The following is a 25938-nucleotide window of genomic DNA, read 5'->3' as shown; positions in this document are numbered from 1 at the left end:
CCCTGCCACCCCACCTCCCACACCCTGCCACCCCACCTCCCAGACTCTGCCACCCCACCTCCCAGACTCTGCCACCCCACCTCCCACACCCTGCCACCCCACCTCCCACACCCTGCCACCCCACCTCCCAGACTCTGCCACCCCACCTCCCACACCCTGCCACCCCACCTCCCACACCCTGCCACCCCACCTCCCAGACTCTGCCACCCCACCTCCCACACCCTGCCACCCCACCTCCCAAACCCTGCCACCCCACCTCCCAGACCCTGCCACCCCACCTCCCACACCCTGCCACCCCACCTCCCACACCCTGCCACCCCACCTCCCACACCCTGCCACCCCACCTCCCACACCCTGCCACCCCACCTCCCACACCCTGCCACCCCACCTCCCAGACTCTGCCACCCCACCTCCCACACCCTGCCACCCCACCTCCCACACCCTGCCACCCCACCTCCCACACCCTGCCACCCCACCTCCCACACCCTGCCACCCCACCTCCCAGACTCTGCCACCCCACCTCCCACACCCTGCTACCCCACCTCCCAGACTCTGCCACCCCACCTCCCACACCCTGCCACCCCACCTCCCACACCCTGCCACCCCACCTCCCACACCCTGCCACCCCACCTCCCACACCCTGCCACCCCACCTCCCACACCCTGCCACCCCACCTCCCAGACTCTGCCACCCCACCTCCCACACCCTGCCACCCCACCTCCCACACCCTGCCACCCCACCTCCCACACCCTGCCACCCCACCTCCCAGACTCTGCCACCCCACCTCCCACACCCTGCCACCCCACCTCCCACACCCTGCCACCCCACCTCCCACACCCTGCCACCCCACCTCCCACACCCTGCCACCCCACCTCCCACATCCTGCCACCCCACCTCCCAGACTCTGCCACCCCACCTCCCACACCCTGCCACCCCACCTCCCACACCCTGCCACCCCACCTCCCACATCCTGCCACCCCACCTCCCAGACTCTGCCACCCCACCTCCCACACCCTGCCACCCCTGTCAGTTGAAGACACCGTCACTCAGTTGAGGACACTGTCACTCAGTTGGGGACACTGTCACTCAGTTGAAGACACTGTCACAAGGTTGAGGACACTGTCACTCATTTGAGGACACTGTCACTCAGTTGAGGACACTGCCACTCACTTGAGGACACTGTCACTCAGTTGAGGACACTGTCACTCAATTGAGGACACTGTCACTCAGTTGGAGACACTGTCACTCAGTTGAGAACACTTTAACTCAGTTGAGGACACTGTCACTCAGTTGAGGACACTGTCACTCAGTTGAGGACACTGTCACTCAGTTGAGGATACTGTCACTCAGTTGAGGACACTGTCACTCAGTTGAGGACACTGTCACTCAGTTGAGGACACTGTCACTCAGTTGAGGACACTGTCACTCAGTTGAGGATACTGTCACTCAATTGAGGACACTGTCACTCAGTTGAGGACATTGTCACTCAGTTGAGGATAATGTCACTCAGTTGGGGACACTGTCACTCAGTTGGGGACACTGTCACTCAGTTGAGGACACTGTCACTCAGTTGAGGACACTGTCACTCAACTGAGGACACTGTCACTCAGTTGAGGACACTGTCACTCAGTTGGGGACACTGTCACTCAGTTGAGGACACTGTCACTCAGTTGAGGACACTGTCACTCAGTTGAGGACACTGTCACTCAGTTGAGGACACTGTCACTCAGTTGAGGACACTGTCACTCAGTTGAGGATACTGTCACTCAGTTGAGGACACTGTCACTCAATTGGGGACACTGTCACTCAGTTGAGGACACTGTCACTCAGTTGAGGACACTGTCACTCAGTTGGGGACACTGTCACTCAACTGAGGACACTGTCACTCAGTTGAGGACACTGTCACTCAGTTGAGGATACTGTTACTCAGTTGGGGACACTGTCACTCAGTTGAGGACACTGTCACTCAGTTGAGGACACTGTCACTCAGTTGAGGACACTGTCACTCAGTTGAGGACACTGTCACTCAGTTGAGGACACTGTCACTCAGTTGAGGACACCGCAATCAGTTGAGGACACTATCACTCAGTTGAGGACACCGCACTCAGTTGAAGACACTGTCACTCAGTTGAGGACACTGTCACTCAGTTGAGGACACTGTCACTCAGTTGAGGACACTGTCACTCAGTTGAGGACACTGTCACTCAGTTGAGGACACTGTCACTCAGTTGAGGACACTGTCACTCAGTTGAGGACACTCACTCAGTTGAGGACACTCACTCAGCTGAGGACACCGTCACTCAGTTGAGGATACATCACTAGGTTAAGCACACACAACTGAGGAGAGGAAGATATCACTAAGGACAGGATCATCCAGCCGTGGAGACCATCATCTAGCTGAGGAGAGCGTCACTCAGTTGAGAGGAGCGCTTCACTGATGATTACTGTGTCACTCACCTGAGAATATTATGAACCAGCTAAGAAGAGTGTCACCTCCCCAGGCTCTCCTCTCTGGTTTGACTGACAGGCATCCATCTCAAGCTTGTCGTTCAGCCTTTGTCCTCAAATATTTTCTTATGAGTTTCCTCACTCAGTCTTATAGGACCCCAGGCTCCCCTCCTGCTGAGGTTTCTCCCTAGAAGTTTACCACCAGGCTGCCCCCACCAGGCTCCCCCCCCCAGGCTTCCCTCCCCTCAGGCTCCCCTCCTGCTGAGGTTACTCCCTAGAAGTTTACCACCAGGCTGCCCCCCAACAGGCTCCCCCCCCCCCAGGCTTCCCTCCCCTCAGGCTCCCCTCCTGCTGAGGTTTCTCCCTAGAAGTTTACCACCAGGCTGCCCCCACCAGGCTCCCCCCCAGGCTTCCCTCCCCTCAGGCTCCCCTCCTGCTGAGGTTTCTCCCTAGAAGTTTACCACCAGGCTGCCCCCCAACAGGCTCCCCCACCAGGCTCCCCCCCACCACCAGGCTCCTCCCCAGGCTTCTTGCTCTCACTATTGTTGGTCAGGCTCCCCGTCAAGGTGGTGAGAGTCACCTTGGGCCTCCAGCATGCAGAGTGGGCTGCGCTCCTCCTGGCAGCTCTGGTCGCTCAGGTAGTAGTAGTGTTCGTAGGTCACGGCGGAGCACCTGACGGCATCCCAAGAAACAATTTATTCTCAAATACAATTTGATAATATAAATAAAACATAAATACCTTCCAAGAAACAATGAATATGAAAAACACACATGGAAGAATATAAGAACAAGGAGAAAACAGCAGAAGTGATAAGGAGTCCATGCAAAGTATCTTGAAATAGTGCACAGATCTCACACTGAATATACGGAATATTTGGAAAGAGTGTATTGGGTATGTCAGTGGTTGAGGGAGCGGGGAGTGGAGGAGGAGGAAGAGGAGGTCGGGGATCACACATCCTGCCTTACTGAGAGGGGATCGACCCCTCTATGCTGACCATCATATTGCCATGGGAGATGAAATGGTCGGACTCGAGTCCGTTGAGTTTAACACTTATTGAAATACACAATGAACAACGCAGATGAACCTAAATGTGTTAATAACAAAATTCACATTTAAGGAACGTCTGGACATCACAGAGGACCAGGTACGTCTGGTCATCACAGAGGACCAGGCACGTCTGGTCATCACAGAGGACCAGGTACGTCTGGTCATCACAGAGGACCAGGTACGTCTGGTCATCACAGAGGACCAGGCACGTCTGGTCATCACAGAGGACCAGGCACGTCTGGTCATCACAGAGGACCAGGCACGTCTGGTCATCACAGAGGACCAGGCACGTCTGGTCATCACAGAGGACCAGGCACGTCTGGCCATCACAGAGGACCAGGCACGTCTGGTCATCACAGAGGACCAGGCACGTCTGGTCATCACAGAGGACCAGGCACGTCTGGTCATCACAGAGGACCAGGCACGTCTGGTCATCACAGAGGACCAGGCACGTCTGGTCATCACAGAGGACCAGACACGTCTGGTCACCACAGAGGACCAGGCACGTCTGAGGGTAGAAATTCCCAACACCCAAATACTAACCCCTGGAGCAATAAGAGGTAATTATTGTACTAGGAATTATATTTTACTAACACTACAAACCAGTAGTGTCGCAATATTAAATCTTATTAATCTGAGGCGCTGTAATGCCAAATTCTTTCTAGAATCCATGGCTGCGATTGTGTCAGCCGCCCAGCTCATGAAAATAAATTATATATATATATATATATATATATATATATATATATATATATATATATATATATATATATATATATATATATATATATATATATATATTTATATATATATATATATATATATATATATATATATATATATATATATTATATATATACATATATATATATATATATACATATATATATATATACATATATATATATATATATATATATACATATATATATATATATATATATATACATATATATATATATATATATATATACATATATATATATATATACATACATATATATATATATACATATATATATATACATATATATATAGTCACAGATGTCCTGTCCAGCGAGCTTGACATCTGGTTCTTGGATGATGGTACCCTAGCTGGTTCCCAAGACTCCCTCCTGGAGGACATCAGAAAAATCCAGGAGCAAGGTGCAGTTTTAGGCCTCACCCTGAACCCTTCTAAATGTGAAATAATATGTTCCAACCAGGGCATCGTAGAGAGAATAGAGGGTCTTCTGCCAAATATCCATAAAACTAAACCTGAAGACAGCACACTCCTAGGAGCTCCCCTGGGGTTGAAAGCCATCGATGAGGTCCTTGATAAGAAAATCGCCGACCTTAAGAGGATGGATGGGAGGATTGAGGATATTGATGCTCATGATGCACTCTACCTCATCACCAGATGTCTGTCCCTCCCCAGGTTAACCTACTTTCTGAGGTGTTCACCATCTTACAGTAGCCAAAAACTAAGTGAGTATGACCGGTTACTGAAATCAATGCTAGAAAAAGCCCTTAACCTCTCTCTCGATGACCTACAGTGGAAACAAGCCTCTCTTCCCGTAAGACTTGGGGGCCTCGGAGTTCGAACAGCAACGCAAATCGCTGTTCCAGCCTTCCTGTCCTCCTTATCAGCATCCGACGACCTTGTGAAGGAAATTCTACCTGCCCACTTACATCAGCTGGCAGGTGTACATGATCCCAATTTTACACTCTGTGCCACAGAGTGGGCCTCTCGTGCAGGCCAATCACCTCAACCACCATCCCCAAAATCCCACAAGCAATCCAGCTGGGATGGTCCCATTGTAGACCAAGTTGCTGCAGAGTGCCTGGGTGCTGCAACAACACAACACGACATTGCTCGCCTCACAGCAGTAGCAGCACCACATGCAGGGGATTTCCTGTTAGCAACCCCAATGTCGGCAACTGGCACGCGTCTCACACCACACGCCCTCCGAATTGCTGTGGCCCTCCGCCTTGCTGCCCCAATCCACACCAGATATAGGTGTATTTGCGGCGAGGTGGTGGCTGACAGGTATGGTCACCATGGCCTACTCTGCCAAAGCACAGGGGGATGGCACTCGAGGCACAGTGAAGTTAACGACATCATCAAGAGGAGCCTCACCACAGCTGGATGCCCTGCTGAAAGAGAGCCCCGTTACCTAACGCCCCGTAACTCTGATGCTCTTATTGGTCGCCCGGATGGTATCACAGTGAACCCCTGGAAGAATGGCAAGCAGTTGGTATGGGACTACACGTGCGTATCAACCCTGGCTAACACCTACATTAACCTCAGTGTTGCACAACCAGGTGGCGCTGCCACCCACAGGGAAGCAGCCAAATCCCGTAAGTATAGAGAACTGGATCACCACTACAATTTTGTCCCCATTGCTTCTGAGACGCTCGGCGCCTGGGGTAAAAGTGCTACCAGTTTTTTGAAGGAACTGGGTTCTAGGCTCATTGAAACAACAAGGGACCCGAGAGCTGCAAGCTTTCTTTTCCAGCGCCTCAGTGTGGCGATACAGAGGGGAAATGCGCACTGCATCCAGGGTTCCTGCCCGCCATCTGAGGAGCTGGAGGAACTCGACAACCTATGACAACCATCTTTGTAACCCATATGTAACTCCTTTCTTGTAACAAAGTTCAAATAAAGTAAATATATATGTGTACATACAAAAGAATGGGGGTGGTAGGAGAAGATAATATTAGTGTTCAGTGAGAAACCACAAGGTCTCCTCTGAATACTTTTTATTTTCTTCTCCGAGGCTATGGGTCCCCACATTGGCACCACAGGTGGTACCCTCACAAACTTATATACATATATATATATAGATATATACATATATATATATACATATATATATATATATATACATATATATATATATATACATATATATATATATATATATATATATACATATATATATATATATATATATATATATATATATATATATATATATATACATATATATATATATACATATATATATATATATATATACATATATATATATATATATATACATATATATATATATATATATACATATATATATATATATATATATATATATATATATATATATATATATTAATAAATATGACCGAAAAAGTAAGATTAATAATTCTAACACGAATTTTCTCAATCTTTCGTACATTTCTTTTCACTGTTGGAGGTAATTCAAAAATCAATTCTCCAAAATTCATTATTATTTCTAGTCTGACGCGACACGAGCGCGTTTCGTAAAACTTATTACATTTTCAAAGACTTTAGTTTACAAATACACAACTGAATAGAACTTACACATCTTCGATTTCGTTTATATCTACATTTGAGTGAGGTGGATGGGGTGAGGTGGCATTAATAGGGTATTAATTTCATCAACACAAGACAGAACAAGAGGTGGCATTAATAGGGTATTAATTTTATCAACACAAGACAGAACAAGAGGTGGCATTAATTGGGTATTAATTTCATCAACACAAGACAGAACACGAAACAATGGGTATTGAAATGGAAGTGATTGTAGAAAGCCTATTGGTCCATATTTCTTGATGCTTCTATATTGGAGCGGAGTCTTGAGGTGGGTAGAATATAGTTGTGCATTAATTGGCTGTTGATTGCTGGTGTTGACTTCTTAATGTGTAGTGCCTCGCAAACGTCAAGCCGCCTGCTATCGCTGTATCTATCGATGATTTCTGTGTTGTTTACTAGGATTTCTCTGGCGATGGTTTGGTTGTGGAAAGAGATTATATGTTCCTTAATGGAGTCCTGTTGCTTATGCATCGTTAAACGCCTAGAAAGAGATGTTGTTGTCTTGCCTATATAATGGGTTTTTTGGAGCTTACAGTCCCCAAGTGGGCATTTGAAGGCATAGACGACGTTGGTCTCTTTTAAAGCCTTCTGCTTTGTGTCTGGAGAGTTTCTCATGAGTAGGCTGGCCGTTTTTCTGGTTTTATAGTAAATCGTCAGTTATATCCTCTGATTTTTGTCTGTTGGGATAACGTTTCTATTAACAATATCTTTCAGGACCCTTTCCTCTGTTTTATGAGCTGTGGAAAAGAAGTTCCTGTAAAATAGTCTAATAGGGGGTATAGGTGTTGTGTTAGTTGTCTCTTCAGAGGTTGCATGGCGTTTCACTTTCCTTCTTATGATGTCTTCGACGAAACCATTGGAGAAGCCGTTGTTGACAAGGACCTGCCTTACCCTACCGGTCCTAGTCAACAACGGCTTCTCCAATGGTTTCGTCGAAGACATCATAAGAAGGAAAGTGAAACGCCATGCAACCTCTGAAGAGACAACTAACACAACACCTATACCCCCTATTAGACTATTTTACAGGAACTTCTTTTCCACAGCTCATAAAACAGAGGAAAGGGTCCTGAAAGATATTGTTAATAGAAACGTTATCCCTACAGACAAAAATCAGAGGATACAACTGACGATTTACTATAAAACCAGAAAAACGGCCAGCCTACTCATGAGAAACTCTCCAGACACAAATCAGAACGCTTTAAAAGAGACCAACGTCGTCTATGCCTTCAAATGCCCACTTGGGGACTGTAAGCTCCAAAAAAACCAGTATATAGGCAAGACAACAACATCTCTTTCTAGGCGTTTAACGATGCATAAACAACAGGGCTCCATTAAGGAACATATAATCTCTTCCCACAACCAAACCATCGCCAGAGAAATCCTAGTAAACAACACAGAAATCATCGATAGATACAGCGATAGCAGGCGGCTTGACGTTTGCGAGGCACTACACATTAAGAAGTCAACACCAGCAATCAACAGCCAATTAATGCACAACTATATTCTACCCACCTCAAGACTCCGCTCCAATATAGAAGCATCAAGAAATATGGACCAATAGGCTTTCTACAATCACTTCCATTTCAATACCCATTGTTTCGTGTTCTGTCTTGTGTTGATGAAATTAATACCCTATTAATGCCACCTCTTGTTCTGTCTTGTGTTGATGAAATTAATACCCTATTAATGCCACCTCTTGTTCTGTCTTGTGTTGATGAAATTAATACCCTATTAATGCCACCTCACCCCATCCACCTCACTCAAATGTAGATATAAACGAAATCGAAGATGTGTAAGTTCTATTCAGTTGTGTATTTGTAAACTAAAGTCTTTGAAAATGAAATAAGTTTTACGAAACGCGCTCGTGTCGCGTCAGACTAGAAATAACAATGAATTTTGGAGAATTGATTTTTGAATTACCTCCAACAGTGAAAAGAAATGTACGAAAGATTGAGAAAATTCGTGTTAGAATTATTAATCTTACTTTTTCGATCATATTTAATAATATATGTCTACAGGAAAGACTGCTACCAAAATATACAAATATATATATATATATATATATATATATATATATATATATATATATATATATATATATATATATATATATATATATATATATATATATGTCGTACCTAATAGCCAGAACGCACTTCTCAGCCTACTATTCAAGGCCCGATTTGCCTAATAAGCCAAGTTTTCATGAATTAATGTTTTTTCGTCTACCTAACCTACCTAACCTAACCTAACCTAGCTTTTTTTGGCTACCTAACCTAACCTTACCTATAAATATAGGTTAGGTTAGGTTAGGTAGGGTTGATTAGGTTCGGTCATATATCTACGTTAATTTTAACTCCAATAAAAAAAAATTGACCTCATACATAGAGAAAAGGGTTGCTTTATCATTTCATAAGAAAAAAATTATAGTAAATATATTAATTCAGGAAAACTTGGCTTATTAGGCAAATCGGGCCTTGAATAGTAGGCTGAGAAGTGAGTTCTGGCTACTAGGTACGACATATATATATATATATATATATATATATATATATATATATATATATATATATATAATATATATGTCGTACTTAGTAGCCAGAACGCACTTCTCAGCCTACCATGCAAGGCCTGATTTGCCTAATAAGCAAAGTTTTCCTGAATTAATATATTTTCTCTAATTTTTTTCTTATGAAATGATAAAGCTACCCATTTCATTATGTATGAGGTCAATTTTTTTTTTATTGGAGTTAAAATTAACGTAGATATATGACCGAACCTAACCAACCCTACCTAAACTAACCTAACCTATCTTTATAGGTTAGGTTAGGTTAGGTAGCCGAAAAAGTTAGGTTAGGTAGTCGAAAAACAATTAATTCATGAAAACTTGGCTTATTAGGCAAATCGGGCCTTGCATAGTAGGCTGAGAAGTGCGTTCTGGCTACTAGGTACGACATATATATATATATATATATATATATATATATATATATATATATATATATATATATATATATATATATATATTTATATATATATATATATATATATATATATATATATATATATATATATATATATATATATATATATATATATATATATATATATATGTCGTACCTAGTAGCCAGAACTCACTTCTCAGCCTACTATTCAAGGCCCAATTTGCCTAATAAGCCAAGTTTTCCTGAATTAATATATTTACTATAATTTTTTTCTTATGAAATGATAAAGCTACCCTTTTCACTATGTATGAGGTCAATTTTTTTTTATTGGAGTTAAAATTAACGTAGATATATGACCGAACCTAACCAACCCTACCTAACCTAACCTATATATATAGGTAAGGTTAGGTTAGGTAGCCAAAAAAAGCTAGGTTAGGTTAGGTTAGGTAGGTTAGGTAGACGAAAAAACATTAATTCATGAAAACTTGGCTTATTAGGCAAATCGGGCCTTGCATAGTAGGCTGAGAAGTGAGTTCTGGCTACTAGGTACGACATATATATATATATATATATATATATATATATATATATATATATATATATATATATATATATATGTCGTACCTAGTAGCCAGAACTCACTTCTCAGCCTACTATTCAAGGCCCGATTTGCCTAATAAGCCAAGTTTTCCTGAATTAATATATTTACAATAATTTTTTTCTTATGAAATGATAAAGCAACCCTTTTCTCTATGTATGAGGTCAATTCTTTTTACTGGATTTAAAATTAACGTAGATATATGACCGAACCTAACCAACCCTACCTAACCTAACCTAATCTATATTTATAGGTAAGGTTAGGTTAGGTAGCCAAAAAAGCTAGGTTAGGTTAGGTTAGGTAGGTTAGGTAGACGAAAAAACATTAATTCATGAAAACTTGGCTTATTAGGCAAATCAGGCCTTGAATAGTAGGCTGAGAAGTGCGTTCTGGCTATTAGGTACGACATATATATATATATATATATATATTGTGACGATAATCTCTTTCAAGAGAGATTGAGCCTGCTCTTCCCTATATCATTCACGTCATGTTACAAGTACAAGATACTATATTGAAGATACGTCCACCAGTATCGCCAAACGTTTTGCCCAGGAAGCAAAGCGTACCTTGCACCACCCGACACGCCGACCCAGCCCGCCGTCAACGAGCAAACTACCCATTCTCCGCCTGCCTGCTCCTGATTGGCTGGTGTGTCGCCGACCGCACCTGCACCTGCACTCACCCCCACCCTCCCCCTACCTGAGTCGATGTCTGGGCCAGCTCATGCCGTATTCCTCAGAATATCTCTGTGCTCTTAGGAGTTGACATCTCTCTCTGGTAGACTAAGCCCTGGCTGTCGTGTACTAAGGGAGGTGGCAGCTTTAGCCAGTATTCTCAGCACCTGATTATTATAATTATTGTCTTGCACTTCATTTTATTTTAGAGTAAATTTTACATTCATTAATTATTCATGTTATGTTTGTTGACTTGTTTTGAATTTTACGTAAGCCAAGGGATTGTCTTTGTTCATATCTTGTTTTCTAAAGTAATTAAAATTTCATTGTTTATATTTTGTGTTTTGTGTGTCTTCCCATTACCTTACCACAGACAAACAGGCAAGCAGTCTCTTTTTTTTTGTAAATGTGACAAGGCATTGCCACCTGCAAAAGATCTTCCTCCCTGGAAGATCAGCCCATCCTGCCTGGAAGACCAGCCCATCCTGCCTGGAAGATCAGCCCATCCTGCCTGGAAGATCAGCCCATCCTGCCTGGAAGACCAGCCCGTCTTCCCTGAAAGATCAGCCCATCCTGCCTGGAAGATCAGCCCATCCTGCCTGGAAGATCAGCCCATCCTGTCTGGAAGACCAGCCCATCCTGCCTGGAAGACCAGCCCATCCTGCCTGGAAGACCAGCCCGTCCTGCCTGGAAGACCAGCCCATTCTGCCTGGAAGATCAGCCCATCCTGACTGGAAGAACAGCCCATCCTGCCTGGAAGATCAACCCATCCTGACTGGAAGATCAGCCCATCCTGCCGGGAAGATCAACCCATCCTGCCTGGAAGATCAGCCCATCCTGCCTGGAAGATCAGCCCATCCTGCCTGGATGACCAGCTCATCCTCCCTGGAAGATCAGCCCATCCTCTCTGGAAGACCAGCCCATCCTCCCTGGAAGACCAGCCCATCCTCCCTAGAAGACCAGCCCATCCTCCCTAGAAGACCAGCCCATCCTTCCTGGAAGACCAACCCATCCTCCCTGGAAGACCAGCCCATCCTCCCTAGAAGACCAGCCCGTCCTGCCTGTAAGACCAGCCCGTCCTGCCTGTAAGACCAGCCCGTCCTGCCTGTAAGACCAGCCCGTCCTGCCTGTAAGACCAGCCCGTCCTGCCTGTAAGACCAGCCCGTCCTGCCTGGAAGACCAGCCCGTCCTGCCTGGAAGACCAGCCCGTCCTGCCTGGAAGAACAGCCCGTCCTGCCTGGAAGACCAGCCCGTCCTGCCTGGAAGACCAGCCCGTCCTGCCTGGAAGACCAGCCCGTCCTGCCTGGAAGAACAGCCCGTCCTGCCTGGAAGACCAGCCCGTCCTGCCTGGAAGACCAGCACGTCCTGCCTGGAAGACCAGCCCGTCCTGCCTGAAAGACCAGCCCGTCCTGCCTGGAAGACCAGCCCGTCCTGCCTGGAAGACCAGCCCGTCCTGCCTGGAAGACCAGCCCGTCCTGCCTGGAAGACCAGCCCGTCCTGCCTGGAAGATCAGCCCGTCCTGCCTGTAAGACCAGCCCGTCCTGCCTGGAAGACCATTCCGAACCTAAGCCAATCGAGGCCCAACGAATAGAAAACGTAACAGCCCGTCAAGTTAGCATATTGTTATGATTTATAGTGCATCTTATTTTGACGTTGGCGATTTATAATTGGTTATAAATTTTGTGATCATATTTTGTAAGATTTGGTATTAATACAATTGCTTTTTTATAAACATTTTAACGAAATATAAGTTACATTTTATTGTTTTATAAGAAAGTATAAAATTATTCAAGTTCATTAGAATAACATTTATTCTAATTGTGTCCAAAGGCAATGTGAATATTTATTGCTATGTAAATCAGCATTTACATAGCAATAAATAGTAAAGTGATTCATTAATACTGAACTTGTGTGATGTAACAACCCTTATTACTCACAACCTTGACAGACACACAAGCAGCGGTTGTGAGTGTAGCGGGAGAGCCACAGTCGCTACAAATATCCCAAAATGCAGAGCATTTCTCCTCTCAAGTAAAACTCTAAATAATATCTATTAAGCGAATATTTAGCCGAGCAAAATGAGAGAAATGCTTCATCATTTAATTAATCGATCACTTAAAAAAAATTCAAAATAATAATTTTTACGAAAATTACGAAAAAGAGCAAGATTTACTTTGTCCCGCAAGCTTTTGTAAATTCTTGCAGTACCCGGACACAGGCTTGCGTAGCCCCGGTGTTCGGCTGTGTTCCACTGCGTGGGAATAGACCTTAAACACACGCTTCAAGTTCCTAGTGTCTGTGGAAGTGAAGATAAACAGAGTCATTACCATCCCTCCTGACGCTTGGCGGGGGCCTGGGTGTTGGTGAAGCAGGGGGCGTCTGGCAGGGCAGCGGATGGGCCGCTGAAGGGGTCAGTGTGGGGCGGGGGGCGCGCCACACACCTGCTGCTCTCCCTGCAACAGTAATACAACAGTTAATCCCGCTCCAAGCAGGTACTGGCAGACAACACTCTCTAAGCTGGTACTGGCAGACAACACTCTCTAAGCTGGTACTGGCAGACAACACTCTCCAAGCAGGTACTGGCAGACAACACTCTCCAAGCTGGTACTGGCACACAACACTCTCCAAGCTGGTACTGGCAGACAACACTCTCCAAGCAGGTACTGGCAGACAACACTCTCTAAGCTGGTACTGGCAGACAACACTCTCCAAGCAGGTACTGGCAGACAACACTCTCCAAGCTGGTACTGGCACACAACACTCTCCAAGCTGGTACTGGCAGACAACACTCTCCAAGATGGTACTGGCAGACAACACTCTCCAAGCTCGTACTGGCACACAACACTCTCCAAGCTGGTACTGGCACACAACACTCTCCAAGCTGGTACTGGCAGACAACACTCTCCAAGCTGGTACTGGCAGACAACACTCTCCAAGATGGTACTGGCAGACAACACTCTCCAAGCTCGTACTGGCACACAACACTCTCCAAGCTGGTACTGGCACACAACACTCTCCAAGCTGGTACTGGCAGACAACACTCTCCAAGCTGGTACTGGCAGACAACAAACACTCTCCAAGCTGGTACTGGCAGACAACACTCTCCAAGCAGGTACTGGCAGACAACACTCTCCAAGCTGGTACTGGCAGACAACACTCTCCAAGCTGGTACTGGCAGACAACACTCTCCAAGCTGGTATTGGCAAACAACACTCTCCAAGCAGGTACTGGCAGACAACACTCTCCAAGCTGGTACTGGCAGACAACACTCTCCAAGCAGGTACTGGCAGACAACACTCTCCAAGCAGGTACTGGCAGACAACACTCTCCAAGCTGGTACTGGCAGACAACACTCTCCAAGCTGGTACTGGCAGACAACAAACACTCTCCAAGCAGGTACTGGCAGACAACACTCTCCAAGCTGGTACAGGCAGACAACACTCTCCAAGCAGGTACTGGCAGACAACACTCTCCAAGCTGTTACTGGCAGACAACAAACACTCTCCAAGCAGGTACTGGCAGACAACACTCTCCAAGCTGGTACTGGCAGACAACACTCTCCAAGCTGGTACTGGCAGACAACACTCTCCAAGCTGGTACTGGCAGACAACACTCTCCAAGCAGGTACTGGCAGACAACACTCTCCAAGCAGGTACTGGCAGATAACACTCTCCAAGCTGGAACTGGCAGACAACAAACACTCTCCAAGCTGGTACTGGCAGACAATACTCTCCAATCTGGTACTGGCAGACAACACTCTCCAAGCTGGTACTGGCAGACAATACTCTCCAAGCTGGTACTGGCAGACAATACTCTCCAAGCTGGTACTGGCAGACAACACTCTCCAAGCTGGTACTGGCAGACAACACTCTCCAAGCTGGTACAGGCAGACAATACTCTCCAAGCAGGTACTGGCAGACAACAAACACTCTCCAAGCAGGTACTGGCAGACAACACTCTCCAAGCAGGTACTGGCAGACAACAAACACTCTCCAAGCAGGTACTGGCAGACAACACTCTCCAAGCAGGTACTGGCAGACAACACTCTCCAAGCTGGTACTGGCAGACAACACTCTCCAAGCTGGTACTGGCAGACAATACTCTCCAAGCTGGTACTGGCAGACAACACTCTCCAAGCTGGTACTGGCAGACAACACTCTCCAAGCTGGTACTGGCAGACAACACTCTCCAAGCTGGTACTGGCAGACAACAAACACTCTCCAAGCAGGTACTGGCAGACAACAGTCTCCAAGCTGGTACTGGCAGACAACACTCTCCAAGCTGGTACTGGCAGACAATACTCTCCAAGCTGGTACTGGCAGACAACACTCTCCAAGCTGGTACTGGCAGACAACACTCTCCAAGCTGGTACTGGCAGACAACACTATCCAAGCTGGTACTGGCAGACAACACTCTCCAAGCAGGTACTGGCAGATAACACTCTCCAAGCTGGAACTGGCAGACAACAAACACTCTCCAAGCTGGTACTGGCAGACAATACTCTCCAATCTGGTACTGGCAGACAACACTCTCCAAGCTGGTACTGGCAGACAATACTCTCCAAGCTGGTACTGGCAGACAATACTCTCCAAGCTGGTACTGGCAGACAACACTCTCCAAGCTGGTACTGGCAGACAACACTCTCCAAGCTGGTACTGGCAGACAATACTCTCCAAGCAGGTACTGGCAGACAACAAACACTCTCCAAGCAGGTACTGGCAGACAACACTCTCCAAGCAGGTACTGGCAGACAACAAACACTCTCCAAGCAGGTACTGGCAGACAACACTCTCCAAGCAGGTACTGGCAGACAACACTCTCCAAGCTGGTACTGGCAGACAACACTCTCCAAGCTGGTACTGGCAGACAATACTCTCCAAGCTGGTACTGGCAGACAACACTCTCCAAGCTGGTACTGGCAGACAACACTCTCCAAGCTGGTACTGGCAGACAACACTCTCCAAGCTGGTACTGGCAGACAACAAACACTCTCCAAGCAGGTACTGGCAGACAACACTCTCCAAGCTGGTACTGGCAGACAACACTCTCCAAGCTGGTACTGGCAGACAATACTCTCCAAGCTGGTACTGGCAGACAACACTCTCCAAGCTGGTACTGGCAGACAACACTCTCCAAGCTGGTACTGGCAGACAACACTCTCCAAGCTGGTACTGGCAGACAACACTCTCCAAGCTGGTACTGGCAGACAACAAACACTCTCCAAGCTGGTACTGGCAGACAACACTCTCCAAGCTGGTACTGGCAGACAACACTCTCCAAGCTGGTACTGGCCGACAACACTCTCCAAGCAGGTACTGGCACACAACACTCTCCAAGCTGGTACTGGCAGACAACACTCTCCAAGCTGGTACTGGCAGACAACACTCTCCAAGATGGTACTGGCAGACAACACTCTCCAAGCTCGTACTGGCACACAACACTCTCCAAGCTGGTACTGGCACACAACACTCTCCAAGCTGGTACTAGCAGACAACACTCTCCAAGCTGGTACTGGCAGACAACAAACACTCTCCAAGCTGGTACTGGCAGACAACACTCTCCAAGCAGGTACTGGCAGACAACACTCTCCAAGCTGGTACTGGCAGACAACACTCTCCAAGCTGGTACTGGCAGACAACACTCTCCAAGCTGGTATTGGCAAACAACACTCTCCAAGCAGGTACTGGCAGACAACACTCTCCAAGCTGGTACTGGCAGACAACACTCTCCAAGCAGGTACTGGCAGACAACACTCTCCAAGCAGGTACTGGCAGACAACACTCTCCAAGCTGGTACTGGCAGACAACACTCTCCAAGCTGGTACTGGCAGACAACAAACACTCTCCAAGCAGGTACTGGCAGACAACACTCTCCAAGCTGGTACAGGCAGACAACACTCTCCAAGCAGGTACTGGCAGACAACACTCTCCAAGCTGTTACTGGCAGACAACAAACACTCTCCAAGCAGGTACTGGCAGACAACACTCTCCAAGCTGGTACTGGCAGACAACACTCTCCAAGCTGGTACTGGCAGACAACACTCTCCAAGCTGGTACTGGCAGACAACACTCTCCAAGCAGGTACTGGCAGACAACACTCTCCAAGCAGGTACTGGCAGATAACACTCTCCAAGCTGGAACTGGCAGACAACAAACACTCTCCAAGCTGGTACTGGCAGACAATACTCTCCAATCTGGTACTGGCAGACAACACTCTCCAAGCTGGTACTGGCAGACAATACTCTCCAAGCTGGTACTGGCAGACAATACTCTCCAAGCTGGTACTGGCAGACAACACTCTCCAAGCTGGTACTGGCAGACAACACTCTCCAAGCTGGTACTGGCAGACAATACTCTCCAAGCAGGTACTGGCAGACAACAAACACTCTCCAAGCAGGTACTGGCAGACAACACTCTCCAAGCAGGTACTGGCAGACAACAAACACTCTCCAAGCAGGTACTGGCAGACAAACACTCTCCAAGCAGGTACTGGCAGACAACACTCTCCAAGCTGGTACTGGCAGACAACACTCTCCAAGCTGGTACTGGCAGACAATACTCTCCAAGCTGGTACTGGCAGACAACACTCTCCAAGCTGGTACTGGCAGACAACACTCTCCAAGCTGGTACTGGCAGACAACACTCTCCAAGCTGGTACTGGCAGACAACAAACACTCTCCAAGCAGGTACTGGCAGACAACACTCTCCAAGCTGGTACTGGCAGACAACACTCTCCAAGCTGGTACTGGCAGACAATACTCTCCAAGCTGGTACTGGCAGACAACACTCTCCAAGCTGGTACTGGCAGACAACACTCTCCAAGCTGGTACTGGCAGACAACACTATCCAAGCTGGTACTGGCAGACAACACTCTCCAAGCTGGTACTGGCAGACAACACTCTCCAAGCTGGTACTGGCAGACAACACTCTCCAAGCTGGTACTGGCAGACAACAAACACTCTCCAAGCTGGTACTGGCAGACAACACTCTCCAAGCTGGTACTGGCAGACAACACTCTCCAAGCTGGTACTGGCCGACAACACTCTCCAAGCAGGTACTGGCAGACAACACTCTTCAAGCTGGTACTGGCAGACAACACTCTCCAAGCAGGTACTGGCAGACAACAAACACTCTCCAAGCAGGTACTGGCAGACAACACTCTCCAAGCTGGTACTGGCAGACAACACTCTCCAAGCAGGTACTCGCAGACAACAAACACTCTCCAAGCAGGTACTGGCCGACAACACTCTCCAAGCTGGTACTGGCAGACAACACTCTCCAAGCAGGTACTGGCAGACAACAAACACTCTCCAAGCAGGTACTGGCAGACAACAAACACTCTCCAAGCTGGTACTGGCAGACAACAAACACTCTCCAAGCTGGTACTGGCAGACTACAAACGCTCTCCAAGCTGGTACTGGCAGACAACAAACACTCTCCAAGCAGGTACTGGCAGACAACACTCTCTAAGCAGGTACTGGCAGACAACACTCTCCAAGCTGGTACTGGCAGACAACAAACACTCTCCAAGCCGGTACTGGCAGACAACAAACACTCTCCAAGCTGGTACTGGCAGACAACACTCTCCAAGCTGGTGCTGGCAGACAACAAACACTCTCCAAGCAGGTACTGGCAGACAACAAACACTCTCCAAGCTGGTACTGGCAGACAACACTCTCCAAGCTGGTACTGGCAGACAACACTCTCCAAGCTGGTACTGGCAGACAACAAACACTCTCCAAGCTGGTACTGGCAGACAACACTCTCCAAGATGGTACTGGCAGACAACAAACACTCTAAAAGCTGGTACTGGCAGACAACAAACACTCTCCAAGCAGGTACTGGCACACAACACTCTCCAAGCAGGTAATGGCCGACAACACTCTCCAAGCTGGTACTGGCAGACAACACTCTCCAAGCAGGTACTGGCAGACAACAAACACTCTCCAAGCAGGTATTGGCAGACAACACTCTCCAAGCTGGTACTGGCAGACAACAAACACTCTCCAAGCTGGTACTGGCAGACAACAAACACTTTCCAAGCAGGTACTGGCAGACAACACTCTCCAAGCAGGTACTGGCAGACAACACTCTCCAAGCTTGTACTGGCAGACAACAAACACTCTCCAAGCAGGTACTGGCACACAACACTCTCCAAGCAGGTACTGGCCGACAACACTCTCCAAGCTGGTACTGGCAGACAACAAACACTCTCCAAGCAGGTACTGGCACACAACACTCTCCAAGCAGGTAATGGCCGACAACACTCTCCAAGCTGGTACTGGCAGACAACACTCTCCAAGCAGGTACTGGCAGACAACAAACACTCTCCAAGCAGGTATTGGCAGACAACACTCTCCAAGCTGGTATTGGCAGACAACAAACACTCTCCAAGCTGGTACTGGCAGACAACAAACACTTTCCAAGCAGGTACTGGCAGACAACACTCTCCAAGCAGGTACTGGCAGACAACACTCTCCAAGCTTGTACTGGCAGACAACAAACACTCTCCAAGCCGGTACTGGCAGACAACAAACACTCTCCAAGCTGGTACTGGCAGACAACACTCTCCAAGCTGGTACTGGCAGACAACAAACACTCTCCAAGCAGGTACTGGCAGACAACAAACACTCTCCAAGCTGGTACTGGCAGACAACACTCTACAAGCAGGTACTGGCAAACAACAAACACTCTCCAAACTGGAACTGGCAGACAACAAACACTCTCCAAGCAGGTACTGGCAGACCACACTCTCCAAGCTGGTACTGGCAGACAACAAACACTCTCCAAGCAGGTACTGGCAGACAACACTCTCCAAGCTGGTATTGGCAGACAACACTCTCCAAGCTGGTACTGGCAAACAACACTCTCCAAGCTGGTACTGGCAGACAACAAACACTCTCCAAGCTGGTACTGGCACACAACACTCTCCAAGCTGGTACTGGCAGACAACACTCTCCAAGCAGGTACTCGCAGACAACAAACACTCTCCAAGCAGGTACTGGCCGACAACACTCTCCAAGCTGGTACTGGCAGACAACACTCTCCAAGCAGGTACTGGCAGACAACAAACACTCTCCAAGCAGGTACTGGCAGACAACAAACACTCTCCAAGCTGGTACTGGCAGACAACAAACACTCTCCAAGCTGGTACTGGCAGACTACAAACGCTCTCCAAGCTGGTACTGGCAGACAACAAACACTCTCCAAGCAGGTACTGGCAGACAACACTCTCTAAGCAGGTACTGGCAGACAACACTCTCCAAGCTGGTACTGGCAGACAACAAACACTCTCCAAGCCGGTACTGGCAGACAACAAACACTCTCCAAGCTGGTACTGGCAGACAACACTCTCCAAGCTGGTACTGGCAGACAACACACTCTCCAAGCAGGTACTGGCAGACAACAAACACTCTCCAAGCTGTACTGGCAGACAACACTCTCCAAGCAGGTACTGGACAGACAAACACTCTCCAAGCTGGAACTGGCAGACAACAACCTCTCCAAGCATGGTACTGGCAGACAACACTCTCCAAGCTGGTACTGGCAGACAACCACTCTCCAAGCAGGTACTGGCAGACAACAAACACTTCCTCCAAGCATGTACTGGCAGACAACACTCTCCAAGCTGGTACTGGCAGACACACACTCTCCAAGCATGGTACTGGCAGACAACACTCTCCAGCTGGTACTGGCAGACAACACTCTCCAAGCTGGTACTGGCAGACAACAACACTCTCCAAGCTGGTACTGGCAGACAACACTCTCCAAGCTGGTACTGGCAGAACAACACCTCTCCTACAGCTGGATACTGGCAGACAACACTCTCCAAGCTGGTACTGGCAGACAACACTCTCCAGCTGGTACTGGCACGACAACACTCTCCAAGCTGGTTACTGGCGAGACAACACTCTCCAAAGCTGGTACTGGCAGACAACACTCTCCAAGCTGGTACTGGCAGACAACACTCTCCAAGCTGGTACTGGCAGACAACAAACACTCTCCAAGCAGGTACTGGCAGACACAACACTCTCCAAGCAGGTACTGGCAGACAACACTCTCCAAGCTGGTACTGGCAGACAACACTCTCCAAGCTGGTACTGGCAGACAACAAACACTCTCCAAGCAGGTACTGGCAGACAACACTCTCCAAGCTGGTACTGGCAGACAACAAACACTCTCCAAGCTGGTACTGGCAGACAACAAACACTTCCAAGCAGGTACTGGCAGACAACACTCTCCAAGCAGGTACTGGCAGACAACACTCTCCAAGCTGGTACTGGCAGACAACAACACTCTCCAAGCTGGTACTGGCAGACAACACACTCTCCAAGCTGGTACTGGCAGACAACACTCTCCAAGCTGGTACTGGCAGACAACACACTCTCCAAGCAGGTACTGGCAGACAACACTCTCCAAGCTGGTACTGGCAGACAACACTCTCAAGCTGGTACTAGCAGACAACAACCACTCTCCAAGCTGGTACTGGCAGACACAAACACTCTCCAAGCTGGTACTGGCAGACAACACTCTCCAAGCTGGTACTGGCAGACAACACTCTCCAAGCAGGTACTGGCAGACAAACACTCTCCAAGCTGGTACTGGCAGACAGACACTCTCCAAGCTGGTACTGGCATACAACACTCTCCAAGCATGGTACTGGCAGACAACACTCTCCAAGCTGGTACTGGCAGACAACACTCTCCAAGCTGGTACTGGCAGACAACACTCTCCAAGCTGGTACTGGCAGACAACACTCTCCAAGCTGGTACTGCAGACAACACTCTCCAATGCTGGTACTGGCAGACAACACTCTCCAGCTGGTACTGGAAGACAACACTCTCCAAGCTGGTACTGGAGACACAACACTCTCCAAGCTGGTACCTGGCAGACAACACTCTCCAAGCTGGTACTGGGCAGACAACACTCTCCAAGCTGGTACTGGCAGACAACACTCTCCAAGCTGGTACTGGCAGACAACACTCTCCAAGCTGGTACTGGGCAGACAACACTCTCCAAGCTGGTACTGGCAGACAACACTCTCCAAGCTGGTACTGGCAGACAACACTCTCCAAGCTGGTACTGGCAGACAACAAACACTCTCCAAGCTAGTTACTGGCAGACAACACTCTCCAAGCTGGTACTGGCAGACAACACTCTCCAAGCTGGTACTGGCAGACAACACTCTCCAAGCAGGTACTGGCAGACAACACTCTCCAAGCTGGTACTGGCAGACAACACTCTCCAAGCTGGTACTGGCAGACAACACTCTCCAAGCTGGTACTGGCAGACAACACTCTCCAAGCTGGTACTGGCAGACAACACTCTCCAAGCTGGTACTGGCAGACAACACTCTCCAAGCTGGTACTGGCAGACAACACTCTCCAAGCTGGTACTGGCAGACAACACTCTCCAAGCTGGTACTGGCAGACAACACTCTCCAAGCTGGTACTGGCAGACAACACTCTCCAAGCTGGTACTGGCAGACAAAACACTCTCCAAGCTGGTACTGGCAGACAACACTCTCCAAGCTGGTACTGGCAGACAACACTCTCCAAGCTGGTACTGGCAGACAACACTCTCCAAGCAGGTACTGGCAGACAACACTCTCCAAGCTGGTACTGGGAGACAACAAACACTCTCCAAGCTGGTACTGGCAGACAACACTCTCCAAGCAGGTACTGGCAGACAACACTCTCCAAGCTGGTACTGGCAGACAACACTCTCCAAGCTGGTACTGGGAGACAACAAACACTCTCCAAGCAGGTACTGACAGACAACACTCTCCAAGCTGGTACTGGCAGACAACACTCTCCAAGCAGGTACTGGCAGACAACACTCTCCAAGCTGGTACTGGCAGACAACACTCTCCAAGCTGGTACTGGGAGACAACAAACACTCTCCAAGCTGGTACTGGCAGACAACACTCTCCAAGCTGGTACTGGCAGACAACACTCTCCAAGCTGGTACTGGCAGACAACACTCTCCAAGCTGGTACTGGCAGACAACACTCTCCAAGCAGGTACTGGCAGACAACACTCTCCAAGCTGGTACTGGCAGACAACACTCTCCAAGCTGGTACTGGCAGACAACACTCTCCAAGCTGGTACTGGCAGACAACACTCTCCAAGCTGGTACTGGCAGACAACACTCTCCAAGCTGGTACTGGCAGACAACAAACACTCTCCAAGCAGGTACTGGCAGACAACACTCTCCAAGCTGGTACTGCAGACAACACTCTCCAAGCTGGTACTGGCAGACAACACTCTCCAAGCTGGTACTGGCAGACAACACTCTCCAAGCAGGTACTGGCAGACAACAAACACTCTCCAAGCAGGTACTGGCAGACAACACTCTCCAAGCTGGTACTGGCAGACAACACTCTCCAAGCTGGTACTGGCAGACAACACTCTCCAAGCTGGTACTGGCACACACTCTCCAAGCAGGTACTGGCAGACAACACTCTCCAAGCTGGTACTGGCAGACAACACTCTCCAAGCTGGTACTGCAGACAACAAACTCTCCAAGCAGGTACTGGCAGACAACACTCTCCAAGCTGGTACTGGCACACAACACTCTCCAAGCTGGTACTGGCAGACAACACTCTCCAAGCTGGTACTGGCAGACAACACTCTCCAAGCTGGTACTGGCAGACAACACTCTCCAAGCTGGTACTGGCAGACAACACTCTCCAAGCTGGTACTGGCAGACAACACTCTCCAAGCAGGTACTGGCAGACAACACTCTCCAAGCTGGTACTGGCAGACAACACTCTCCAAGCTGGTACTGGCAGACAACACTCTCCAAGCTGGTACTGGCAGACAACACTCTCCAAGCTGGTACTGGCAGACAACACTCTCCAAGCTGGTACTGGCAGACAACACTCCAAGCTGGTACTGGGACAACAAACACTCTCCAAGCTGGTACTGGCAGACAACACTCTCCAAGCTGGTACTGGCAGACAACACTCTCCAAGCTGGTACTGGCAGACAACACTCTCCAAGCTGGTACTGGCAGACGACACTCTCCAAGCTGGTACTGGCAGACAACACTCTCCAAGCAGGTACTGGCAGACAACACTCTCCAAGCTGGTACTGGCAGACAGCACTCTCCAAGCTGGTACTGGCAGACAACACTCTCCAAGCAATACTGGCAGACAACACTCTCCAAGCAGGTACTGGCAGACAACACTCTCCAAGCAGGTACTGGCAGACAACACTCTCTATAATCAGGTACTGGAGACAACACTCTCCAAGCTGGTACTGGCAGACAACACTCTCCAAGCTGGTACTGGCAGACAACACTCTCCAAGCTGGTACTGGCAGACAACACTCTCCAAGCTGGTACTAGCAGACAACACTCTCCAAGCTGGTACTGTCAGACAACACTCTCCAAGCTGGTACTGGCAGACAACACTCTCCAAGCAGGTACTGGCAGACAACACTCTCCAAGCTGGTACTGGCAGACAACACTCTCCAAGCAGGTACTGGCAGACAACACTCTCCAAGCTGGTACTGGCAGACAACACTCTCCAAGCTGGTACTGGGAGACAACAAACACTCTCCAAGCTGGTACTGGCAGACAACACTCTCCAAGCTGGTACTGGCAGACAACACTCTCCAAGCAGGTACTGGCAGACAACACTCTCCAAGCTGGTACTGGCAGACAACAAACACTCTCCAAGCAGGTACTGGCAGACAAGACTCTCCAAGCTGGTATTGGCAGACAACACTTTCCAAGCAGGTACTGGCTGACAACAAACACTCGCCAAGCTGGTACTGGCAGACAACACTCTCCAAGCTGGTACTGGCAGACAACACTCTCCAAGCTGGTACTGGCAGACAACACTCTCCAAGCTGGTATTGGCAGACAACACTCTCCAAGCTGGTACTGGGAGACAACAAACACTCTCCAGACTGGTACTGGCAGACAACACTCTCCAAGCTGGTACTGGCAGACAACACTCTCCAAGCTGGTACTGGCAGACAACAAACACTCTCCAAGCAGGTACTGGCAGACAACACTCTCCAAGCTGGTACTGGCACACAACACTCTCCAAGCTGGTACTGGCAGACAACAAACACTCTCCAAGCAGGTACTGGCAGACAACACTCTCCAAGCTGGTACTGGCAGACAACAAACACTCTCCAAGCAGGTACTGGCAGACAACAGTCTCCAAGCTGGTACTGGCAGACAACAAACACTCTCCAAGCTGGTACTGGCAGACAACAAACACTCTCCAAGCTGGTACTGGCAGACAACAAACACTCTCCAAGCTGGTACTGGCAGACAACACTCTCCAAGCTGGTACTGGCAGACAACACTCTACAAGCTGGTACTGGCAGACAACACTCTCCAAGCTGGTACTGGCAGACAACAAACACTCTCCAAGCAGGTACTGGCAGACAACACTCTCCAAGCTGGTACTAGCAGACAACACTCTCCAAGCTGGTACTGGGAGACAACACTCTCCAAGCTGGTACTGGCAGACAACACTCTCCAAGCAGGTACTGGCAGACAACAAACACTCTCCAAGCAGGTACTGGCAGACAACACTCTCCAAGCTGGTACTGGCAGACAACACTCTCCAAGCTGGTACTGGCAGACAACACTCTCCATGCAGGTACTGGCACACAACACTCTCCAAGCAGGTATTGGCAGACAACACTCTCCAAGCTGGTACTGGCACACAACACTCTCCAAGCTGGTACTGGCAGACAACAAACACTCTCCAAGCAGGTACTGGCAGACAATACTCTCCAAGCTGGTACTGGCACACAACACTCTCCAAGCTGGTACTGGCAGACAACACTCTCCAAGCAGGTACTGGCAGACAACACTCTCCAAGCTGGTACTGGCAGACAATACTCTCCAAGCTGGTACTGGCATACAACACTCTCCAAGCTG

At 48.3% G+C, this 25938-nt stretch overlaps 1 protein-coding gene across 1 annotated transcript in view; it reads right to left on the bottom strand.

Annotated features, from left to right (window-relative positions):
* Window positions 1-2926: 2926 nt before the first annotated feature.
* LOC138354867 (uncharacterized) overlaps window positions 2927-25938 on the bottom strand; it is a 71769-nt gene continuing 48757 nt past the window's right edge. Inside the window, exons 5-6 of the mRNA XM_069309350.1 lie at window positions 13360-13485; window positions 2927-3120 (exon numbers count right to left, since the gene is read on the bottom strand). Of these exons, the coding sequence (XP_069165451.1) occupies window positions 2988-3120; window positions 13360-13485 (259 nt within the window). The 3' untranslated portion in view covers window positions 2927-2987. The remainder of the gene's footprint in view (window positions 3121-13359; window positions 13486-25938) is intronic.

The sequence above is a fragment of the Procambarus clarkii genome, chromosome 65 (genome assembly GCF_040958095.1).
Source record: "Procambarus clarkii isolate CNS0578487 chromosome 65, FALCON_Pclarkii_2.0, whole genome shotgun sequence".
NCBI lineage: Eukaryota > Metazoa > Arthropoda > Malacostraca > Decapoda > Cambaridae > Procambarus > Procambarus clarkii.
This window is presented reverse-complemented; position numbering and strand designations above follow the sequence as displayed.